Source organism: Rhyacophila brunnea, unplaced genomic scaffold, assembly GCF_057557595.1.
Source record: "Rhyacophila brunnea isolate RB1 unplaced genomic scaffold, BYU_Rbru_1.0 scaffold_19, whole genome shotgun sequence".
In the NCBI taxonomy this organism is placed as follows: domain Eukaryota; kingdom Metazoa; phylum Arthropoda; class Insecta; order Trichoptera; family Rhyacophilidae; genus Rhyacophila; species Rhyacophila brunnea.
Window position 1 is genome coordinate 5,852,414 of NW_028232848.1, and position 23,285 is coordinate 5,875,698.

At 33.4% G+C, this 23,285-nt stretch overlaps 1 protein-coding gene across 1 annotated transcript in view; it reads right to left on the reverse strand.

Annotated features, from left to right (window-relative positions):
• The window catches only part of LOC147072677 (protein amalgam-like), a 203,588-nt gene that overhangs the window by 20,299 nt on the left and 160,004 nt on the right, over positions 1–23,285 (reverse strand). Inside the window, exon 4 of the mRNA XM_085945822.1 lies at positions 20,258–20,357. Within this exon, the coding sequence (XP_085801948.1) occupies positions 20,258–20,357 (100 nt within the window). The remainder of the gene's footprint in view (positions 1–20,257; positions 20,358–23,285) is intronic.

Sequence of the window (23,285 nt, forward strand, 5' to 3'; positions counted from 1 at the left end):
TTTAAAGTTAATCAATTACAATTTTCAAAATATTTTTTTCACAAGTACCTACAATTAATTGAATAATAAATGCAATGTAAACCAAACATAACTTAAAAAACAAAAACGACACACTTAACTTTTCCTAAATACTATTTTCTGTTTCTTGCCCGAAAAAAATTACATTATTATCTGGCATTAAATTTTTCCGCATAGGTATCTGTCAGTATTTTGTTTATATGTGGAAAACTACCTGTCAACGTCCACTTGGGCAAACTTTAAATAATAGTGCCCGAGTTAACTTCACTTTTTTTCACTGATAAATCCACAGCTCGGAGATGGCATTAAAAATGCAAGTGCATCTAAACTATCTTCCTTCCTAACTTAGTTATATTTCGATAAAATAATTAAAAAAACTAAAATTATAAATTCAAAAGCTCTAAAATATGCAATTATTTATGAAATATGCACTAATGTCTCAAATATGCTCTAACGTCTCAAATATGCATTTATATGCACAATAAAATTTTATTTTTGGATTCTATGTCTTTCAAAACAGATTTCTGTGCAACTCTCATAGCTGTGCATACACCCTAACAAAACATGCACTAGCATATAAATCCGGGACCTACATATCATAACGAAGTGAAAACTGACATTGTCAAAAGGCGTCTTGATTCAAAAGTACAGCTCATACAAAAACGTGAATACTCAACGGAGAAATTCACTCATCTCCTTCCCGGCTGGTCTGACGTATTTCTGTTTGGTTTTTCACCAAATTCCGTTAAGTTATCGATATTGTATTCGGATTGCGATAATTATGGGTTCAAATCTTGAACTTCTTCTATAGAGTGTATTTATAATATTTATTTTGGGATATATTTTATTGAACAAACGAATGACACTAGATGTGGCGTTGGAAACATAGCAGAAAAAAGTGGGATACGTCCACCAAAAGCAGGCACACATAATATATATAATTACATTTTCTAAATATCAAATAGTGAATGAAGATAACCATTCTGACTCCGCCAATTATTAGATTATTGACAAAACGGTGGCTTCGCTGGTAGGCTTTTTGAGCTTGGTCTCGTTACCCGTTCAACATGTCCATGTGGCGGAGAAATACAGGATGCAAACAACATTTTATGGGAATGTCAAAGTCGGTTTAATCAGCAATTTTATTGCATCTACTGTCAACTTGAAGATCTTTTTACTTAGATCGTTCAGAAGTTTTGAATTAGCTTTTGCTATTTACTGTATTTTAAAATTTTGCTTCTATGTGCTCCTGTCTCACATGGTAACATGTAAATTGTACGTAAAACATTTCACCGTAGCACAATTCGCCGTGAGCTTTCTTATCGGAAAGTGATGACCGTATACTTACTATACGGTCTCAAATTTTATTAGATTCAATATAAACATTAGTTCAATTTTCATAGTTGATTTTGCAAAAATTCATAAATTCAAGAATGAAAACCTAACCTAACCTAACAAATAACCCAGTATATCGGCTATTTTCAAAATTTGTTTGCTGCTGGGTTCCTGTAAAGTGTAAACCGACAAGAGCCGTGTTTTATTTAGACATGAATTTTATGTCATTACTATACGACCCAAAGAGGTTGAATACGGTAGGATATGGTGAACTGCATACGTACAAGTTTCCGGACACGGTCTCCTATGGGTATTCTTGACTTAAAGACATATAAATTTAGTTAAAACACACTTGAGTACATGGCGACCTCAGTATTGGGTAACTGATACTGAGACGTTTTCAGATATAAAAATACTGGTGCTTCATCTAAAATGTAGGGTTCCGTGATATGTCTGATTCACACCGGATGTGGTATGGTGGGACCATTAACATCAATTAACAAACAAACTAAGTTATGTGTTAACTTTGAATTTCTAATGTTTTTTTTTTATTTTAGATTTAAAAACATGGTAAATAATTAATAATTTCACCATCCGTTTAGTGTACAACCACTTTTATAATAATAGTATCTATACAAAGAAACTCCGGCGGCATTGTAATTCCTGTCGTAGTGCAGCAAACAGCGTATGTTTAAAATAAAAAGATAAGTAAAAAATAAAAGTCTCTGCACGCCGCCACTGGCGAAAAAAAATATTCACCCGCATACGTTCGCCCCACTTTATGATCCCCACATGATGCCGGGCGTTTGCAACTTACGACTCTCGCGCGCCGTCGCTGTACAGATGTAAAAAGTTGAAAAAAAATGAGAACGTATTATTATACATTTCTCCTCTCCACGAGCCGACCTTCGAATATGTCACGTAGATGTATTACCAGGGTTTATGATATGGATCAGCGCAACGGCCGTTCAAAAGCCACATAGTCAGTATGATGTATACTGTGTTTAACATATGAATAGGTACTAACAGTTTGGACTGTAACCAGAATGGGGGTCGGGAATTTGGGTAAACGTGAAAATTTTGGAGGTATCAACATTGAAGACGTAAAAATACAGACATCATACCACTCGCGGTGCAACAGTCGTGATGAGGCTGGCCTCTTTAACGGCCCACATGCTCAGCATACGTCAAAATAGAGCTTTTATGCTATTTTCAAAGCATGATCCTGGACATTCCTTAAACGTTGTAGATAATCTATTTACATAATTTTGAAGCCTTATTATTCTTTATGTTTATTTTAAACATTTGATGACTGCATAAAGCATTTTTATTACATAAAACAGTATTCTTTTCAACCTCTCGCTCTAATGTTTTAGAATATAGTCATATTTCAGTACGTCCATGTGAAGTAGTGTTGAAATTTTTTATATTTATTAATTTTTAAAAGCATTTATAAAACCATTAGTAAAATTTATGTCGACATTATTATAGTGAAATATTTACGATAAAAAATTATATTGATAATCTCTGTGATCCCAAATTTGACAAGAATTAGGCATTTTATTATAAAAAAAATGGGCAAGATTTACACATTTAAAGATACTGATTGAAAAGCTCTATTTTGACGTACGCTGAGCATGTCCCCCCTTAAGCCTTTATCTAGACTGATCTATCCTCTACAAACCTTTTACAATCCGAAACTCCAATCGCTCGCGAATCCTGGAGAGAAATTTTTGAATCAAGCAGTATCTAAGATATTTAAGCAGCCTGCTTCGATTTTGTATGAGAAATTTTATTTCTGCTTCAATTTATATAACCGCAACTAAAAGTCGCGGAAGCTTTTGAGTTTCACATGCTTCGGCGCTAGAGGCGCTGACTGAATGTCATAACGTAACGTTGTAAGGCCCATTTCACACGAGATACCAATATCTAGATACCGAAGTGTCCAGTCACTCGACACTGTCGTGGCTATTGCAGTCACGGAATAGCTAATGTATCTCTGACGTCAGAGCCAAAGTTAGATTCCACGTTTTTGCACGAGTCCCATTTCCTTTCTTGTATTATTTATATGAATGACTTGGAAGCGAATGAGTTGATGCATATTTTCGCGTCTTAAATTAGAAATATAAGCAATGGAGACATAAAACTGGCTGCGGTAATAAAAAAGAGGAGTGAACCGCTGACGGGACGCTGTGTCCGTCTGAATGCGCCCTAAGGCTCGGGTATTTATTGGTTTTTTATCTTTTAAATATTATTGTTGAAAGTGTTATTATGTATTATTTTTTTATTACAGTACCTACGCTCCTTTCACATTATATGGTTTTGACCGTACCTAAACAAATCGAACGGCGACATTCTTTTAGTGGCGTGAAGAAGAACATGGCAATTTTACATTACACGGCAACGGTTAAAAACCGAAACGGCGCCGTATAGCAGCCGTCTATTGCCATTGTACACACGGCAGCCGATTGGTTACCGATGACTCAGTGGTCTGCGTGAATTAATACATGCTTTCATATTAAACGGTTTTAAATCGTACAAACAACATAACACTCAATCTCAAACTAAGCTGGTGACGGAAAAAAACCGTGCATAAGCCATATAGTGAGAAAATAGCGCGAACTTGTAGTCGATTCGGATTTTTACCGTTCGATTTTTTTCCGTACGGTCAAAACCGTATAATTTGAAAGGAGAGTATTTATTGTTATTTTGTAATGTGTAAACGTCAGGTGTCGTATTTTTTTCTAGTATGTATACTTATGCATGGGATGTTTTTAAATCTAAGTTTTATGTAACTGGATTGATAATAACAATTCTTGGCTATAATTATAAGTATCAAAATCCCGTGCCAACGAGTCGCTATATTATTAAAGGTCGTGTCAACACCCACAAACGTGTCATCTGTCTCCCAGGGACGCGGAGCGTTTGAATAAATGATTCCAGTCCCTTAATCAAGCCAGCCTATGGTCGAGAAACTATGTCAGGGAATTCGGGACCGTATGGGATGCATTATGAAGCATGCAAAGTTCCTTTGGCACTATATGAGTAGTTAAAAAAACAGATAAAAACCACGCAAAATTAAATAACTAACCAGAAAAGATTTTTAATAGTTAACAGTAAAGTAAGCAAATCACTTTTCTTTTTAACAGTGATGATATTTAAAATATTGACCTCTTTACGAATAATATAAAAAATATATTAGTACTTACTAAATTATTTACAGATATTACAATTATTACAATCGACTTCAATCTCGTTGGCGAATATTGTAATACCTCGGAGAGTGTATATGTGAGGTGACCTTAGGCCGCAGGGGTGGCCAACCTTTTGTGTACCATGCGCCAATTTTTTTCACAGACGAATTTAGATGCGCCATACAACTCAAGCACCTTTTCTACCTTCTTACGTTCACAGTTGGGGTTGGAAAATAGGAATGAGGGTAGGATCTGCTTCGCTTAGGGGAGGAAAAGGAATAACTCAATCACGCAATTAAATAAAATAATTTATGCCATTTCAAAAAACACACGTTTATTGGTGCTACCAATCTACAATAGTCAGAAATGATCTCTTGGACGAGAGGGTGATCGCTGTCGTGGACCCCGCTGATGGTGCTACACCTGCTGGAGAGTCTCGTTTGGTGAAGATAACTCTGGACCACAGTTGTTGGATGTGATGAGAGAGAGAGAGCTCTGGGCGGGATGGAGCACTGAGAGCTTTTGAGTGTTTGGATTTCGCTAGTCTTTCAATGTTTGGTGTTAAATTTGTTACTGAGAGCAGCAGAGAATTCTTCAAATTTGAATCAGTTATTCGTGACTTTGTTTTGCTTTTAATTGGCACTCAGGTGTTGAAAATATGAAGATGGATTCAGTTATGGCGCCTACTTCTAAATAATAAGTAGGCGCAAAAATGCAATGCGCCACTTGTAATCATCCAATGCGCCACGGTTTGGCCACCAAAGATGTAAGTTCAACTCCTACATGGCCTAACATTTTTTCTAGGATTTTTTCAAATATAATAATATATCACAGCAGTTATCGTGCAAAACCATAAAATAATATGGTACAAAAAAAATAAAAAAATACATATCTGTGAAAAAAAAATGGTTTATCATTTGGTGAGATTAACACGTTTTATACTTGCAGACTATGACATAATATGTCAATTAAAATAATGTTTTCTCAAATGATTATGTATTTAATAACACACTAATGTTTTACCTAAACGCTACTTTGTTAATTTTTTAGAACTTTAACTTCAATTTATTCACTCCTTAAATCTTTTAATATTTTAAACCGTATTTCCTACCGACAACATACTTCTATCCTAGTACCTATTCGTAAGTCACACATTAATACTTGTGTAGTGTTTGATGTGTGGGTCATGGTGTTGAGGATGATGATGAAGAAGTTGAAGATGTATGCAGGAGCGAGTTTTATTTGCAGCGTAACGGTCGGTACGATAGTATAAATACAATGCCAGGACATATTACGTACTGAGATAGTTACGAGCCAGGTACTTAGATTCGAGTGACATTTTGATAAATCAGTATTCGTAATTTATACAGTCGAAAGTAATACCTAAACATTATATTCTAGTACATAATTATATTGAACGAGTCAGCGGTTTGAATACGAGTAGCTGTGAATTTTATTTATTATTAGTCATAATATAATATGATACTATGGAAATGGATATTAGACTAATTTTCCATTGCAATACCGTATTTAATATCGCCAATAAATTTTCTGAACAGGTAAACAGTTTTTTTACCGATATATGAGTGCCTGGGAATTTATTATTGCGGTCGAATAATTTGATACATTAAAAATAGATATTTGATGAATAATATACTGACAGCTACAATTGTAATATCGAAGCATCTGTCAAACTATTATGAGAGTATCCCATTATTTGTTTCCTTTCACGACCCGATTAAAATAAACATTTCCTATATTTTCATATTAATTCATTTAAAAAAAAAATACGTTTTCTTTCACCTTAACCCATTTAATACGTATTTTCCTTCATGCGTTACAGATACATCAAGATAAATATAATATAAGGTAATATTTTTTATATATATATATCATCATCAGTCGGAGTCAATCCACTGCTGGATGAAGGCATCCCCTAGTTTTCTCAACTCTTCTCGGTCCCTAGTTATTTGCTACCATGTACAGCTACCGAAAACTCTGATTTCGTCTATCCAGCGGCTTTTAGGACGTCCCCGTGTTTAGTGATCCTTAGTGACCCCTGTATGATGTCATTTGTACAACGGTTGTCCACTCTCCCAGCAACACGTCCAGCCTGTTGTCATTTCAACTACTTAGCGACCTCTATTACATCACGTACTCTTGTCTGCTTCCTTAACAATTGGTTAATATCATGATATTTCTTCGATATGTCCAACATGCACTTTTCCATGCTACGTTGCGCTCTCGTAATTTTTGGACTTTTCTTACATTAAAAGTTCATGTTTCACACGCATATAATATGAGCGTTAGTAGCATATATTAGTTGAACACTTTATGGTTAAAACGGAATAAGAGGCCACTCTTTAAGATACTATTCAGGTGCCCAAGTCATCCATGTAGACATACATATTATACTTATGAGGTTGCTGCCAAAAGTTCGTAAGTCGATAATTTAAGTATTTAGAGTAAATAACAGATTATGTGTCTATATATATATATATATATTGTATGCTAGAAAACAAATCGAGGTCATCCAATATATAGAACATGCACATAAAGCACAAAGAAATTTGCATTTTGCCTGATTTTAGAGGGCACGTCAGACTCTCAATTTGCAATTATTCCATAACATGATTTTGAGACTTACCAACTTTTCGCAGTAATATTAGGTCGTGGGGTTGCTACCATAAGTTGGTAAGGCAATAATTCAGGTATTTAGAGTTAAAAAAGGATTAAGTGCCTGTATTATATAAATGTGTACTCTAGAAAAAACTCAACGCCATCCGACGTATCGAACATAAACCACAAAGAAATTAGCATTATGCCTAATTTTAGACGGCATGTCAACCTTTAAATTGCAACTACTTCATAACATGATTTAAACACTTTTGGCAGTAACCTCACGTACATTATAGTTATTTTATTTTATTTTATTTAATTCAATATTTTTAATTCATTACCGACAGAATTCTTATGTTCACCTATTTACCTCTGTTTCCCAGGCCCTGATCTATATAATAGGTTTCATATTACATGTTATCTTTCATTGTATTTGTATTTTTAATAATTCGAAAACGTTTTCTTCGCAAAATCGATCAATTCCTTACCCTCCGTTAGCGGATGCGACATCTCGCAAAATTTTTAATCTAGAGATGGATACCCAATCATAATGCGCCTACAAAAGAATAACACAACAGACGCAAAAAAATCATTCGAGTTTAAAGATATTTCCTTGGGCCCTTAATAAATGAGCGCCATAAATAAAGGGGGAGGGAAAAACGAGAAAATTTGAAATCCAGACAAACGGCCGCCATTATTCGGATTCCATTTTGGAATTAATCCGAACCGTTTCATTTTTCGGTTCATAGATGTCAGGGGCAATCAATTACATGTTTCATAATATCGAGACCCAATCGCGCTCAAGTCCATCCGGAAAAAAAAAATTTTACATTCTTTAAGATTGTATTTATTTTTATATAGATGGCTATACCACTATACAATAGTGAATAAAGGTGGTGATAGGCAACGTTCCCTCTAATTTTTCGGGTCTAGGACGATTTGGCGGCGGGACAACTGGACGCTACGCAATTCGAAAATAAATAGACGTTAGGTACTTATAGGTACTTTAAAAAATATTTAATATTATTATTTATATTTAAATTATTATATTATGATTTAATAGTTAGTGAAAATTTAAATATGTACACGACGTAAATAATGATTTAATCGTGCATATGTTTAAGTTCCAATGAAAAAAGAGTTTTTTATTTTTATATAAAGCCTTAGGCAAGGTAATTCTCAATCCACAATAAAAAACATTATGTTAAGAGTAAAATGAATTAAAACTATTAAGTAGTAGATAGAAACTGATTAAAATTCCTTGTCTACGTTCTGTTTACGTGTCTACGACAGTGCGGCGTCCAATTGTCCTGGCGTCCAGTTGTCCTATTCCCAATTTTTCTATTGTATGTGTGCATCTGAGCAGTGGCGTAACTAGAGTTGGTGTCACACGGTGCGGTAAATTTACACCCCCCCCCACAAACACACATACTTATTAACATTAAAACTTATATTTTTTAAGGTATTTATTAATTTCAGCGATTTATATAAAAATAACACTAACAACGACAATTTTTTAAGTGAATAAAAAAAAATAAGAATTTTCGACTATTCCAGAAAGCCATTCCAATTTAAATTTATCGCAGGATTTTTTTTAAATTCATTCATTTAAAATATCACATCCACTCTTAGACTATAGTTACATCATCCACTCCTTTTTGACATTTTTAGGGGATAAGTTTTCTATAATTAATAAGTATAATTGTAATATATAATAATATTTAACTGTGCAAGCAATCGTATTGTTCATTTGAATTGTTTGTTACGTACACTGAACACACCTGTAGTTATTTATTAAAAAAAATGATTATTGTATTATAAATATTTTAAGTAAAAAACACTGCTTTTTGGCAGGGACACTTTAACCGTTTAAAAAATATTGTAAGAACTGTGATGTTTTCACTATTTCGCAATAAAGACTATTATGATACTGTACTGACAATGTTTCTTGCAAGTTGAAACATGCCAAAGACTAAGAAATGTAGAGGACACGGTACATAGTTGGTCATTGATAAAAACTAAAATACGTATCTTATTTTTATTAATTTTTGTGTGAGGACTGTGCGGGGGATGAAAACATGTTATGTGTTTGTTTGTGGATATATTATGTGTTTGTTTGTGGATATATTATGCGTTTCACTAACTTTCACAGAAGTAATTAGGACACTTAATTGACACCTTGATTTAAAACACAAAAACCGATAACCAAATATACTACTAGTTAATTTCGTCTTAATTGGATAGTATGCCCATAGCTTCATTAACGAAACACTATGGCGCGAATCCAGTGGTTACAGGTTCAAGTTCCGTCGGACATCGTATTTAAAAAATATATAAGTAGTAGATATACACCCACGGTGGCCGCGCGGCTTAAGCGTTGGACTATAACGCCGTAGGTCTCAGGTTCGAATCCTGGGTCTGGCAAGTACACATATTGTTTTTCAATTTGTGTGTAAGTCAGGGTATGGACCTAATAGTTTGAGCAAGTGGCTGACATCCATTTTTCGTAAAAAGCAAAATCTGTTAATAAAAACCTCTACTCTGTGGAGGCCCATATTATGTTCCTATTAGGATCGGACATGGTCGGAGAAATAAGTATAATTTATTGCACTATATATTATTTCCACTGTGCAAGCAATCGGACTGTTTGCTTGAATTGTTTGTACGTACACTGAACACACCTGTAGTTACTGATTACAAAAAATGATTATTAAGTTTGTATTACAAATATTGTAAGTAAAAAACACTGCTTTTTGGCAGGAACCCTTTTACCGTTTAAAAATACTGACAATGTTGATTGACATAAATGTGGTCATTAATTAACACTAAAATACGTATCTTATTTTTATTAATTTTTGTGTGAAGACTGTGCTGGGGATGAAAATATGTGTGCGGCCACATTTTGGTAGGTTGTTAAAATCCGACATAAATAGTGCACACTATATTTTGTCAGTCATAAGTATTTGTTTTTATTGAACCAAGTCCACAAATGGCAGGAACTGATGGTTAGTTTTTAAAATTCAATTAAACCATATATATATATATATATATACGAAATTTAATATAGTATACGAAATTGTTGACACTCTCAAAAGCGTTGTTTTGTGACCTGAAAACGTCACGCGTAGTGTCCGGCCCCTTGAATACAACCATATATTTTGTTTTCCCCATAGTAAGCTCTAGTGTGCTGACGTTTTTCTCAGTACCTACCTATCCACAGCCATTTCTTTCACAGCGTTTTCATTTCGGCCTATTACATTAATGTTGTCCATATATGCTAATATGTAGATAAATGTAAAAGAAATATAATATCTTAATATGAAAGTTACTGAAAAAAATAAAGCACCTCTCATACGGATATGAGCGTTCTGATTTCATAACTCACAATATCCGTCTTGTTTTTTGCAAATTGAAACAGTTTTGTCACTACAATTAAAAATTAATAATGTGATTATTGTTGTATTAAATGCATTGTCGGTAAAAAAATGGGCTGCAATACATAAAATGTTAACTTCTGCTAGAAATACAAAATATCTTCAATCTAAACATGGAGAATGTTAGTTTTGCTGTGAATATAATATGGAGATTGTTAGTTTTAGAGCAGTGGACAAGACGTTAAAACTGTGGGTGTACCATGGAATCTCTCATTATAGTATATAAGTTATGATAATTTATTTAAGTACCCAATAACTAATTCTACTTTGTAAGTTAGTTGATAAGAAAGGCTTGTTACATCATTCATGTAATCTGGTTGACGGCACGTACCAGAGGTCAGTTAACCCGTCTCAGTTATTTGCCCGACGAATATACTAGATAAATATACTGTGTGTAATATTTTGTATCAAATATTTTTGAGGGAAAAAATTGGGTATTTACTTAATCACGCATCCACCTTCGATTCATTGAAGTCAACCTACCTACCACATCCATAGACCTCCTCTTCCCCTCACAATAAAACCATCACAGATAAACAAAAACTATCGGCAATGACAATTCAATGTGGCACTCGTATTGGATAGAACGGAGGTTGTTGGTTTAGAAAATAATAAGTATTTGGAGAATGTAAGTTTTGAAAATAAATCATATTTTCACATTCGTTTTAAATAGGAGTTTTGTGTTTAAAATTTTACGTCATACTTACAAAGAAGAATGCTACATTCAGTACATTCATGGTCCCCACATACTTAAGGGCGGACGTGCTCAGCGTGGGTCAAAATTAAGCTTTTTTTCTATTTTCAAAGCATGATCCTGGACATACCTTAAACGTTGGAGATAATCTATTTGTATAATTTTGAAGCCTTATTATCTTTTATATTTATTTTAAACATTTGATGACTACATAAAGTATTTTTATTACATAAAATAGTATTACTCGTATTTTAAACCTCTCGCTCTAATGTTTTAGAATATAGTCATATTTTGGTACATAACTGTGCAGTGGTGTTAAGATTTTTTACATTTATTAATTTTTAAACGCATTTATAAAACCATTTGTATAATTTATGACGAGATAATTTTAGTAAAATATTTACGATACAAAATTATATTGATAATCTCTGTGATCCCAAATTTGACAAGAATTAGGCATTTTATTATTCAAAAAATTGGCAAGATTAACACATTTGAAGATAATTCTAAAGATACTTATTATAAGCTATGTCTTTGACCATTTAAGTGTGATAAACATCCTATGAATAATGATTGCTTTATAATAATTATTGACCTAAGAATAAGGTAGTGTTTTTTTGAAATACGCCATTTCTTTTGTCATCCCCCAGTGGTTATGCTACAACATACGGCCGCAGTCATAAATTAACAAACTAAAATTAAAGTAGGGAGTAAGATCATGTTAACGCGCATGTTTGAACATGTACCTAACCGGAAAAAAATCTTTTTTTTTTAAACGGTACATTTTCAAATACGCGCGTTAAGATCATTTTACTCCCTACTTCAATTATAGTTTGTCAATTTATGGCTACGACCGTATGTTGTAGCTTAACCACTGGGGAATGCCAAAAGAAATGGCGTATTTCAAAAAATCATTACCTTATTCTTAGGTCAATAATTATTATAAAGCAATCATCAGTAAATGGTATTCCATGTATCTTTAGCGATTTTTTGTATTTTTAAATAAATTCACATGAATTATTGAGTTGTGAATTGCGACTCCTTTTTGTGGTAGCATAATCATATTAATCATCATATCAATATAAATTGCATTGCATAGCCAGATATTTTAGAATGATAATATAAGTAAAATAGCACCGCAGGCGACTTTTTTTTACTATTTGACCAAATGTATAGTGTGTGTTTATCTCACTTGACTGCTCGACGGGTTCCCTCTAACCGCGGCCCCCAGGATAGAGTCTTGTCAGCCCCCCAATGGCTACATTTATAAATCATTTTTTGGTATATTGTGGAGTTTGTGAGTTATGAAACCAGAGCCTTCATATTATTTAAGTCTATTCTACTATCACCACGAGAGGTGCCCTGGTTTGTAGAGTCTTCTTTTACGAAGAATGAGCTTAAGTTAATACTGAGGCTAAGAACAGGGTACACAATGGGCAAAAGATTTGATATCCTCATGGGAAGAAGCGAATCGCAACTCTGCGATGAATGTCATGTTTTAGAGGACATTGTACATATAGCACTACAATACCCTAAATATGAACTTCACAGAGTACAGCTGCGAATTGCGGATATCTATGAGAATGTCGACGAATTGAAGGGTGTCCTGGCGGTGGGTAAAACGGAAGAGCTGGAGTGAGGACCTGATCGACGGATCCCCTTCCAGAAGAAAAAAAATCGCCTCGGTAAAATCACAAAAAAAGTATTAGTAAACAATATTACATTAAGCTAAATTTCTGATTAAAAAAAATTATCAAACAGAATTTAATAATGATATGGGTAGTGTTCGTTGAATGATTAATTGGTCAAGCGAGCTAAAATTTTAAATTATATATTGGCGTGGCAATTGTTTTAATAATGAGCGTAGTATCAACATTTATACCTACTTACGTGTGATGGAAAATTATAATAAATTAATTGGGTCAAAATTCTATGATCCTATTATTATAATAATTGATATAGAGTACTAGTTCAAACAGAAAATTAATTTATAATCAATGTGTATACATAATTTGAAATTCACCTCTATTTTCGTTGAATAGAATATGATATTATGAAAGTTAATATCTATCAGTGGCGAGGGGTGGACGTAGGCTATTAAGATTCGACACAGATAGTGCACACTAAACTTTGTCAGTCATACTCAGTGACGTCCCGTGGGGGTAGGCAGATCGAACGTTGCTTGGGGACGGCAGTTACTCGAAGGGCGGAAAATCGAGAAGAATCATTTGGTATATATAGAAATAGCTAAAATTATCTGCTTTACGTCATGTTGTACAATAATTAATAGCTTAGTAAAATGATGTGAAAATAGTAAATCTGTGTATTGCTAAATGGTACAGACCAAATGTGTCAGATATATCAACCAAATAGAACCTGGTAAATTCACTTTTTATATCTAAATTTAATTATGTATGCTTTAGTGGTGAGTTTTTGTTAGTAATGTATCCATAGAACATACAGCACATTTCTTAGATATGGAGACATGAAAGGATGATAAAAAATACTGTATAAAAAATGGTGCGTCATTTTGGTGCTGCCTAGGGGCGGCATTTTGTCTAGGGACGTCACTTGTCATACTTATTTGTTTTCATTGAACTTAGAATACAATCTGCAGACTGTGATGGTTATTTTTTAAAATTCAATTAAACTAAACAATAATAGTTTATAAATGCTATGGGTTTTTTTAAAAATAGTGCACACTTTTTCAGTCATATTTATTTTATTTTCGGCTGGTTTAAGCAAAACCGAATACAAACCAAATACATAAAAAAAATGTTAAAATAACATATACACCATCTCAGTGGCGAAAGGTGGAGGTAGGCTGTAAAGATCCGAAATAAATAGTGCATACTAAACTTCGTCATTCATGCGTATTTGTTTTCATTGAACTAAAACTACAATTGAAGCGCCTAGTTTCAAAAGCCCCTAAAACGGTTTTTGAAAATTTTGGAGTTAGATGTGTATTTAGATGGATATTTTTGTTGCATATATGATGGCCAAAGATTGAACTTTAAAAAACGCCAAAAACCGGCAATACGTATGATCAAAAATTAGGGTAAATTTCAAAACCCGCTAAGATGGTTGGGTGTGCTTTTCAAATACCACTAAAATGGAAAGCCAAAATACTCTTTAGAATGTAACGAATTAAAAAATAAATACATAAAGTTCATAGATTTAATAGATATGATTTTTTCTCATTTTTCTCAGAACTACCTAAAATCATTTTATGGGCTTTTGAAACGAGGCGCTTCAATTTACAGATTGTGCTGGTTAGTTTTTTAAATTCAATTAAACGTTTAGAAAACCAAGCTATAATTATTAATGTATAATAGTCTATCTATAAAATATCTAAAACATGCCATTAAATCATACATAATTTTGGATATTTTATAGATTGAATAATATTTTGTAGCTATTATTTTTTTGGTTTAGGCAGGACTTAATTAATTTTAAAAACTGACCAACAACGTGTGTAGTAATATGTATTCTTAATTTAACGAAAAGAAATAAGTATGAATGAAAAAAATGTGCATAAAACGCTCAATACGTACCAAAACCATTGATATACTACTGGATGAATCATATGCTTCTTAAAATGACGCCCGATTTTCAGCGAGTCGGCTTTTGTTAAAACTTACTGGGTAAGCCCGCTCTAGCTTGCATCTTACTCTAACTAATAGTCAGCGCATGACGACTTGCTCTGTCTGCTTTGCGTTGCAACCACCCTTAGGTTCACTATTCCAAGAACGCAAATTTAGTTTTACAGCCAGGGCAATACGGGTGAAATTCGGGAATCCATGTTATCGGTCTTAACGCATTATACCTACAAGGAAATATTATAAGACGATATTCATAATATCTTTTGTGGTACACTTTTAAAATGACACTTGTATGGGAACTGCTCATCTAGTAGTATATCAATGACCAAAACTATTATGGTTTGGTTTTGGCAAGGTTTAGTTGATTTTTAAAAACTAACCAACTCCACATGTAAACTAAATGGTCGTATTTTTTCGATAAAAACAAATACGTATGACTGACAATGTGTAATGTACACTATTTATGTTGGACTTAAAAGCCTACCTCACTATCTATGGAAAAACATATATATATATATAGCATTTCCACGAAACCTTATCTCAAAAAGTGGTGGTTTTAGGTATGTGGAAGCCTATGGTTGTGGCAGATTTGGAGGCACCCTTGTAAAAATAGTGTCTGTGCGATAAAACGCCATTAAAATATGTATGACAATACAATAATAACTATGTTGAACATATGCTGTTGTTGTTTAAACTAAGATGTAGATAGGTAAGTACTTTATAATGAAATGACTCTATTAACTCTCTATAATATCTAATAACTAACGACTCTATAATAATGACTATTGTCTGCTTCGTGGAAAACTTCCACTGATCTCGAAAGTTGTAATATTTCATTTTTTTTGTTGTTTATTTTTTCAATTTCAATTTTAATTTATTTTACATATTGTGGACATTACAAATTATAAGTTTAAGACGTTCACAACATGACATTTAGAAACAAAGAAATATTATTAAAACAGTATTATGTAATACTGTATTTATGCAATATTAAGTTATTCTACAGTATAAATGTGTAAATACAAAAAATATGAAGTATATAGGTGCAAGGAAGTACACCGGATGAGTTAATGTAACGTAGATGGAATATATCAACATCCGAAGCAATTTGGTTGAACAGAGTTATTGCCCTCCCAATTGGCATCACCAATGGCAGGTTAGTTCTGCTCCTCGGGAGAACAAACAACTGATGCACCCGATTTCTAAGATAGTTATCAGGGACACACAAGTCAATATTACCAAGAATGGCAGAGTTCTCATTCACACGACGTATTAGTCGAAAAAAATACGTGGCCAAATATTGTTATCTTCTAGCACTTAAACTACAGTATGTAAGCATACCTAAGAGAAAGTCAGTTAGATAAAGCCACGGATAGTATCCATATAACCTCAAATAAAGGAGTCTCAAAAATTTCTTTTGAACTCGCTCAACCATAAGGTCATATTTCAACTGATGCGGGGCCCAAACAATCGACCCACTCTCAAGCCGGCTTCTCACTAAGGAATTATAAAGAATTTTTAATACAGTAACATCCGAAAAAACCCGGGAAGTACGCAAGACAAAGCCTACAAATGTAGCTAACAAAATGTAACTAAAAAGGCGCTACAAATGTAGCGCCTTTTCGATCCTTCATTCGCAGCTCTTTATAATGTCCCGCCCCTATGCAAAGTATGATTTGCCTACCCCCACGGGACGTCACTGCAGAAATATAATTTAATATGTGAATTATTTTCATGCCGGTAAAAATATACTTTTATTGTGTAAATTGACTGGTAAATCTGTCAATAGATGACGTCTCTGTTATACTCGTATCTTACAGTCCCCTTAAGGATTTGCGCAAAACTAAGACATCGCTGGTGAATTTAGAGTCAGAAGACGTATACAATGTAAATTACCCGCAGTGGCGTAGATTACGCGGGTACCACTTCGGAAATAAGACAAAGTAAATCTAAGCAGTGCGATTAATCGACCCGACAGTTACTAATCACAGTTGCTTCACGGTCTTTTAGCCGTCAGATAGCTTCAAATAAATAACAGTTCCTTTAAGATCCAATTGCCGGATAGATATAACACTAAGTGGGTATTATTTATTTTATACAGCGGAAGACGAGGCGATAATTCATGAGAAAATAGGACGCCAATGGTTTTTGTGAAGAGATTTTTTACGCGGAGAAACTATGGGATATCTACACAACAGTTATAAATATCTTATTATATTTCCGCGCCCCGAAGTTTATGATTTACAGTTGAATCAACCGGTTACATGTAAGTTGTACGTATGCATTTTATCATGGGACACTTATTCGTGCGCCGCAGTACGTGAAACATGAGTTCGTATAACATTTTATCAAATGACGAGTTCTTCGTTAAACATTTCACCGTGGAATACATTTGTAAGTATCTTACAAAATGCGGCGATATTTTGCAAATAGTACCTACTATTCCAATTAGATTAACCCTAACCTAACCTAACCTAGTAAAAACATCTCATGTAGAGTTGGGTATTTCCCGAGAAAATCTCAATCTCGACATTCGAGATTTCTCGAAATGATGAAATTTTGAATTCTCGAGATTCGGGATTTCCAGAAAAGAATTCTCGAGAATTCTCGAGATATCGGGAAATTTAAAAAAACCTGTAAAAATCCTAAAATCAGTGTAAAAACAAATTCCATTTTTTTTTTAATTTATGTAAGAAGACGAACAAAATAGAAGTAGGCAAACAAAAATAAGTCAAAACATTACTTATTAAAATAGAATTTTAAAAAACACAGACTGTCAATCGCTGTGTCTGACAATCGCGTACGCTTTTTAGACACAAAATTCCCTGATGTTACAAAAGTTGCGCTCATTTTGAGTTGACGTTGGCTTAGGTGTGTTAAATGCCCCGATTAGTCTTTGAAAGTTTTGTATTTTCTCTCCACTTTTTACATATAGAAAATCGTTTTTTCAATTAATATTTGATAATAAAGAAATCCCGAATCCCATTGGGACATTCCTGAAACTCAACTCTATCCACATGTTGTAGCATACGTAGAAATAATCCACGGTGAAATGTTCAACGAAGAACTCGCATTTGATTAAAATGTTACACGAACTCATGTTTCACGTACTGCGGCGCATGAATAAGACAGTGTCCTGCGGTGAACTGTTTACGTACAAATTATCAGACACGGAATCAACCGTGTGTGGAAAGTACCTCAACTTCATTCAATTCAACTTTCAAGTTGATCAACTTTGTTGAAATGTAGTTCCTACTGTATCAAAATAACGCGATACAATATAATTACTATGTATGATGCAAATTTTAATTTCAATCAGCATATTCTAAACATCAGTACTAGATCTAGCAAAATGCTACCTTTTATTATGAGGGTTTCAAGATTATTTGAAAACATCTGAGTGCTACGTACATTATACGTATCATTTGTGTTGAATATTCTTGAATATGCCAGAATTATTTAGAGTCCTAACAGGTCCATCCACACAATTAAGTTGGATTGAGTCCACAATAGATTTCTTAGATTTCTTGACTTAAGAAATACGGATTCTTTCCTTATGATAATGATAATAAAATGAATTTTCCGATTTGTTTTCTTCTGGGTATGCTATCAATGCAATCGCTGTCCACCCGAAGAGTGACTGCTCTTTTAAAACATTACTTTTTACTCCTTGGGTTCATTTAAAATCCGTATATACTGGCAAATATTAATTTTCATGTTCCCATCAATATCACTCGTAACTCTACGGTCTTCATGATACCCTGTCACAGGATTGTTTCATGATGGTGTGTATCGTGTGATTAACTTATTTGATGGCACCATAAAGGTTGATTTATTTTTTATTAACTATATCATGTTTGTGGACGTGTTAAATAGGTTACATTTATAATTATTATCGTATTTATCATTTTACTTTAATATCTACATAAGCACATATTTTCTTTCTTCTTATATTGGTTGTTATTTGTAATTAAGTCATTTATATAATTTATATTTATTATGTATTATGGCACATTGGCCAATCGCTGTGAAGCCATAATACTCTTTTTCTAAATAAAATAATACGGGATGACATGATTTCATGACATGGCAGTGGCCAGGGGTGGAGGTAGGCTTTTAAGATTCGACATAAATAGTGCAAAATAAACTTTTTCAGTCTCACTTATTTGTTTTCATTGAAGTAAGAATACAATTTTCAGATGGTGCTGGTTAGTTTTTAAAATTCAATTAAGGCCTGCCTAAACCTAAATATAATAGTTTAGGAATGCTAAGGGCAATACATCAAAAATAGTGCATACCTTTTCAGTTATATTTATTTATTGTTAATGAATTAAGAATATATATTACAGATGGCGTTGGTTAGGTTTAAATAATTACAAGATTAAAAATTTTTTTATAGTTTTTAAATTTTCTGTTGAATCATATAAACTTGACTCGACTAGCTTAAACGATCAAAAAAATGTATTTGATAGAAATAATACTGAAATGTCATTTTGACACTTATATTGATTTCCATAGTAACGCACGTATATATTAATAATTTAGTTGTTAGGATCCTAGCAACCAATAATAGTGGATTGGATTACGGATTTCTTCCGAAATAACTTTTCGTACAAAACAGAATTAACTGAAAATGAATTTAATTTTACTTAAAAATGGCTAAAAGTATTATTGCATTGGCATCGTGTTCTGATATATTCTAAAAGTTTAAAATGTCTAGCTAGTCGGGAAGTTAGTTAAAAATCGATTGCAAGATTTGTACCAGACAAACAACCACCGGACAAATAAGAATACGTCCTAATAAAAACGTTGTAATAAAAATAAATGCATTAAGCTCTGCCTCTACCAACCCATAATCGATAAAAAATATTCTTGTACCTTTAAAATATCTAAAATTATGTATGGTTTAATGCCATAATTTTAGATATTTTATAGATAAATTAATATTTTTTTGGCTATTATCTACTGTTGCTTTGATTAGGCAGGGTTTAATTGAATTTTAAAAACTAACAAACACTATCTACTAACAGTCTACATATTGTGGTAGTATTGGTTCAATGAAAATAAATACGCTTGACTGATAAAGCTTAGTGTGGACTATTTATGTAGTATATCAACAGCCTACCTCCACCCTTCGCCACTTAGAGATGGCAATGTGTGTACTATATATTAAATTATTTAAAATAATCGACCGGGAGTATTATAATGAGTAAAGTACAGTGTGTATATACGCATTTTGCGCACGTGAAAAATATCCGGAATATGTAAGAATTGATTTAATATCAGGTTGATATTGATCTGTCTGGAAATGGACTGATGGAAACAGTCTTCATTAAGGGGGGGGGGGTTAGATATACATACCTTGGTGGGTCAGGTGTGTGCCTGACGACGCAGGTGAGATTGATATCAGACCCGCTACGGACGAAGAGTTCTGGACTCGCCATTATTTCGGCTCTGGACACTGAAATAAACGAAAACAAATATGATAACGAAGTTTAATTACAAGTAAATGGGTACCGTTACTTAGCCTCATCAACAATCCTTGAGGAAGAACTTCTATGGGTGGAGAATAAGTACACACGAGAGACAAATTGTTACAGATGAATAAATATTAGTAAAAATTTTGATAGATAATGTAAAGTGACTGCACAGCACACGTTTATTTGTACATATTAATTATTAAAAGACAAGTAACACCATATATTACATGACTACACGAAATTCATATGAGATTGAAATTATTTTATAATTAGTATCATGTCTGGCTAGTAAAGAACGTTCTTAATTGAATCATCTCAGAAAAAAATATTAAAAACACAGTACAATATAGGAATTATAAGAAAAATAGATAGATATTATACGAGTTAAAGCGATGGTATGACGAAGTTTCAAGCCTCATGTACCATTTTGAACAAACTAAAATATGCTAAAAAACTTCGAAAACTTAAATTGTTCAGAGGTGGCAGAATATTAAATAATAGATTGATAGAAATAGAATAATAGAGACCTACGTAAGCGTAAAATGTTCAACCAATGTGTGCTACTGGTACTTATGTATGAATGTGAAACATGGACTAGCGCACCATGGCATGGAAGGGTGCATGTCGGGCATAACGCAACAATACCACAATAAAGTTATGTGAAAGAAAACAGTAAAATATTGAAGGATTCCCGTAATAATGGCTGGCTGCCCACACATAATAGGTTGAACAAGTGGCTTACATCCATTTTTCGTTAAACAAAAACAAACCAAATCCACTCTATGGAGGCCATTATTATGATCTTCTTAGGATCGAACATGGTTGAAAAGAACTTTGTTATGTTATTTTCCACAGCCTGCCCTTCTTCAACACCCTTATGCTATTGCTATCACTATGCCTAGAGTAGGGTATTTCCCGAGAAAATCTCAATCTCGAGATTCGGGATTTCCCGAAATGATAAAATTTTCAAATCTCGAGATTCGGGATTTCCAGAAAAGAATTCTCTAGAATTCTCGAGATACCGGGAAATTTAAAAAAAAACCTGTAAAAATCCAGTGTAAAGACAAATTCCAAATAAAAAATATGCTTTTTTTATTTATGTAAGAAGACAAACAAAATAAAAGTAGGAAAACTAAAATAATTCAAAACATTACTTATTAAAATAGAATTTCAGAAAACACAGACTGCCAATCGCTGCGTCTGACAATCACGTACGCTTTTGAGACACAAAATTCCCTGATGTTGTAAAAATTGCGCTCATTTTGAGTCGAAGTTGGCTTAATTGTGTTAAATGCCCCGATCGGTCATTGAACATTTTGTGTTTTCTGTCCAATTTTTTCATTTAGAAAATCGTTTTTTCAATTAATATTTGATAATAAAGAAATCCCAAATCCCGAGAAAAGATTTTCGAGATCTGGGATTTCCCGAAATGTTAAAAATTTAAATTCTCGAGATTCGGGATGGAAAATCTTGAAAAATTCTAGAGAATTCCCGTAGGAAAATCCCGAAATCCAACTCTAACTATGCCATACGTATGCCAAAACCTGCACAGTTTCCCTTGTAATCTGTAGTGTTGTTTACGATTTGGCATTGATTTATATAGTCAATAATAATTTATTAGGCCGCAGGACTTGCTTAGCGCCGCTCCGATCGCCTTAAACAACCCCTCACCCAGTCGCTTTCGCCCCTTATTTAATGCTCGCCGAACACGAATATTGGAAACTTTCCCAGCATAATTATTCAAAATTTATGATAATGATTGAACTGCCGGATGGAGGCCATTACTGTCATAAGTGCGGGAACTTATTATAATTAATCCAAATAAATCTGACGAGGCTGTTTTGGAAATCGCTCGCGAGTCGCGATTGAAAGAATTCGATATTATTTATTGTCGGGAGGTTTTGTTGTGAACTTTTGAGGGTCATAAATCGTAAATTGAGAAGGAAACACTGAAATACGTAAATAACAGCCAACACAAGTACGGCAGACTAATTGAGTCGCTTAGAATCATAACTCACATATTCCAAAAATCAAGTTTTGAGATAATCGCTAAAAACCAACAGAGCACTATTTTTTGTAATTAGAAGAACAGTATTGAACTCCCTAGAATATTAATGAGTGAGAGAGTCGAATAACTATTTTTTTTAAATATATATACCTTATACTCCTAACGTTGCAGACATACAGCATACTATGAGAAATAGAGCTCCCCGATTGGTTAGGAAGGCGTTGGTGACAAAACTCTATTCTTTGAAATATACGACATATTACACCAACAATGAACTTTGTCAACGATTTTCACATGGTTTAAATTGACTTTTAATACTCAACTATTTTTCGGTATATAGATTAATTCATTTAGAATCACTTGGCATATTTAACTAAAAAACGACAAAATTGCAATATGTGAGTTATGATTCTAAGCGACTCAATTAGAGAAATTTTCAAATCGAAATATGTATTTGAATATCGAATATTATAAAGTCCATAATAGTATATAATAATAATATAATATCTCTTTTTTTCCCTCTTTGACCATGTCCAATCCTAATAGGATCAGATGGGCCTCCACAGAGTGGAGGTTTCAAATGACAGATTTTTGTTTTTACGAGAAATGGATGTCAGCCACTTGCTCAACCTATTAGGTCCATACTCTGACTCGACTGTCAACAATTTTGTACACTATATTAAATTTCGTATATATATATATATATAAATGGTTTAATTGAATTTTAAAAACTAACCATCAGTTCCTGCCATTTGTGGACTTGGTTCAATAAAAACAAATACTTATGACTGACAAAATATAGTGTGCACTATTTATGTCGGATTTTAACAACCTACCAAAATGTGGCCGCACACATGTTTTCATCCCCAGCACAGTCCTCACACAAAAATTAATAAAAATA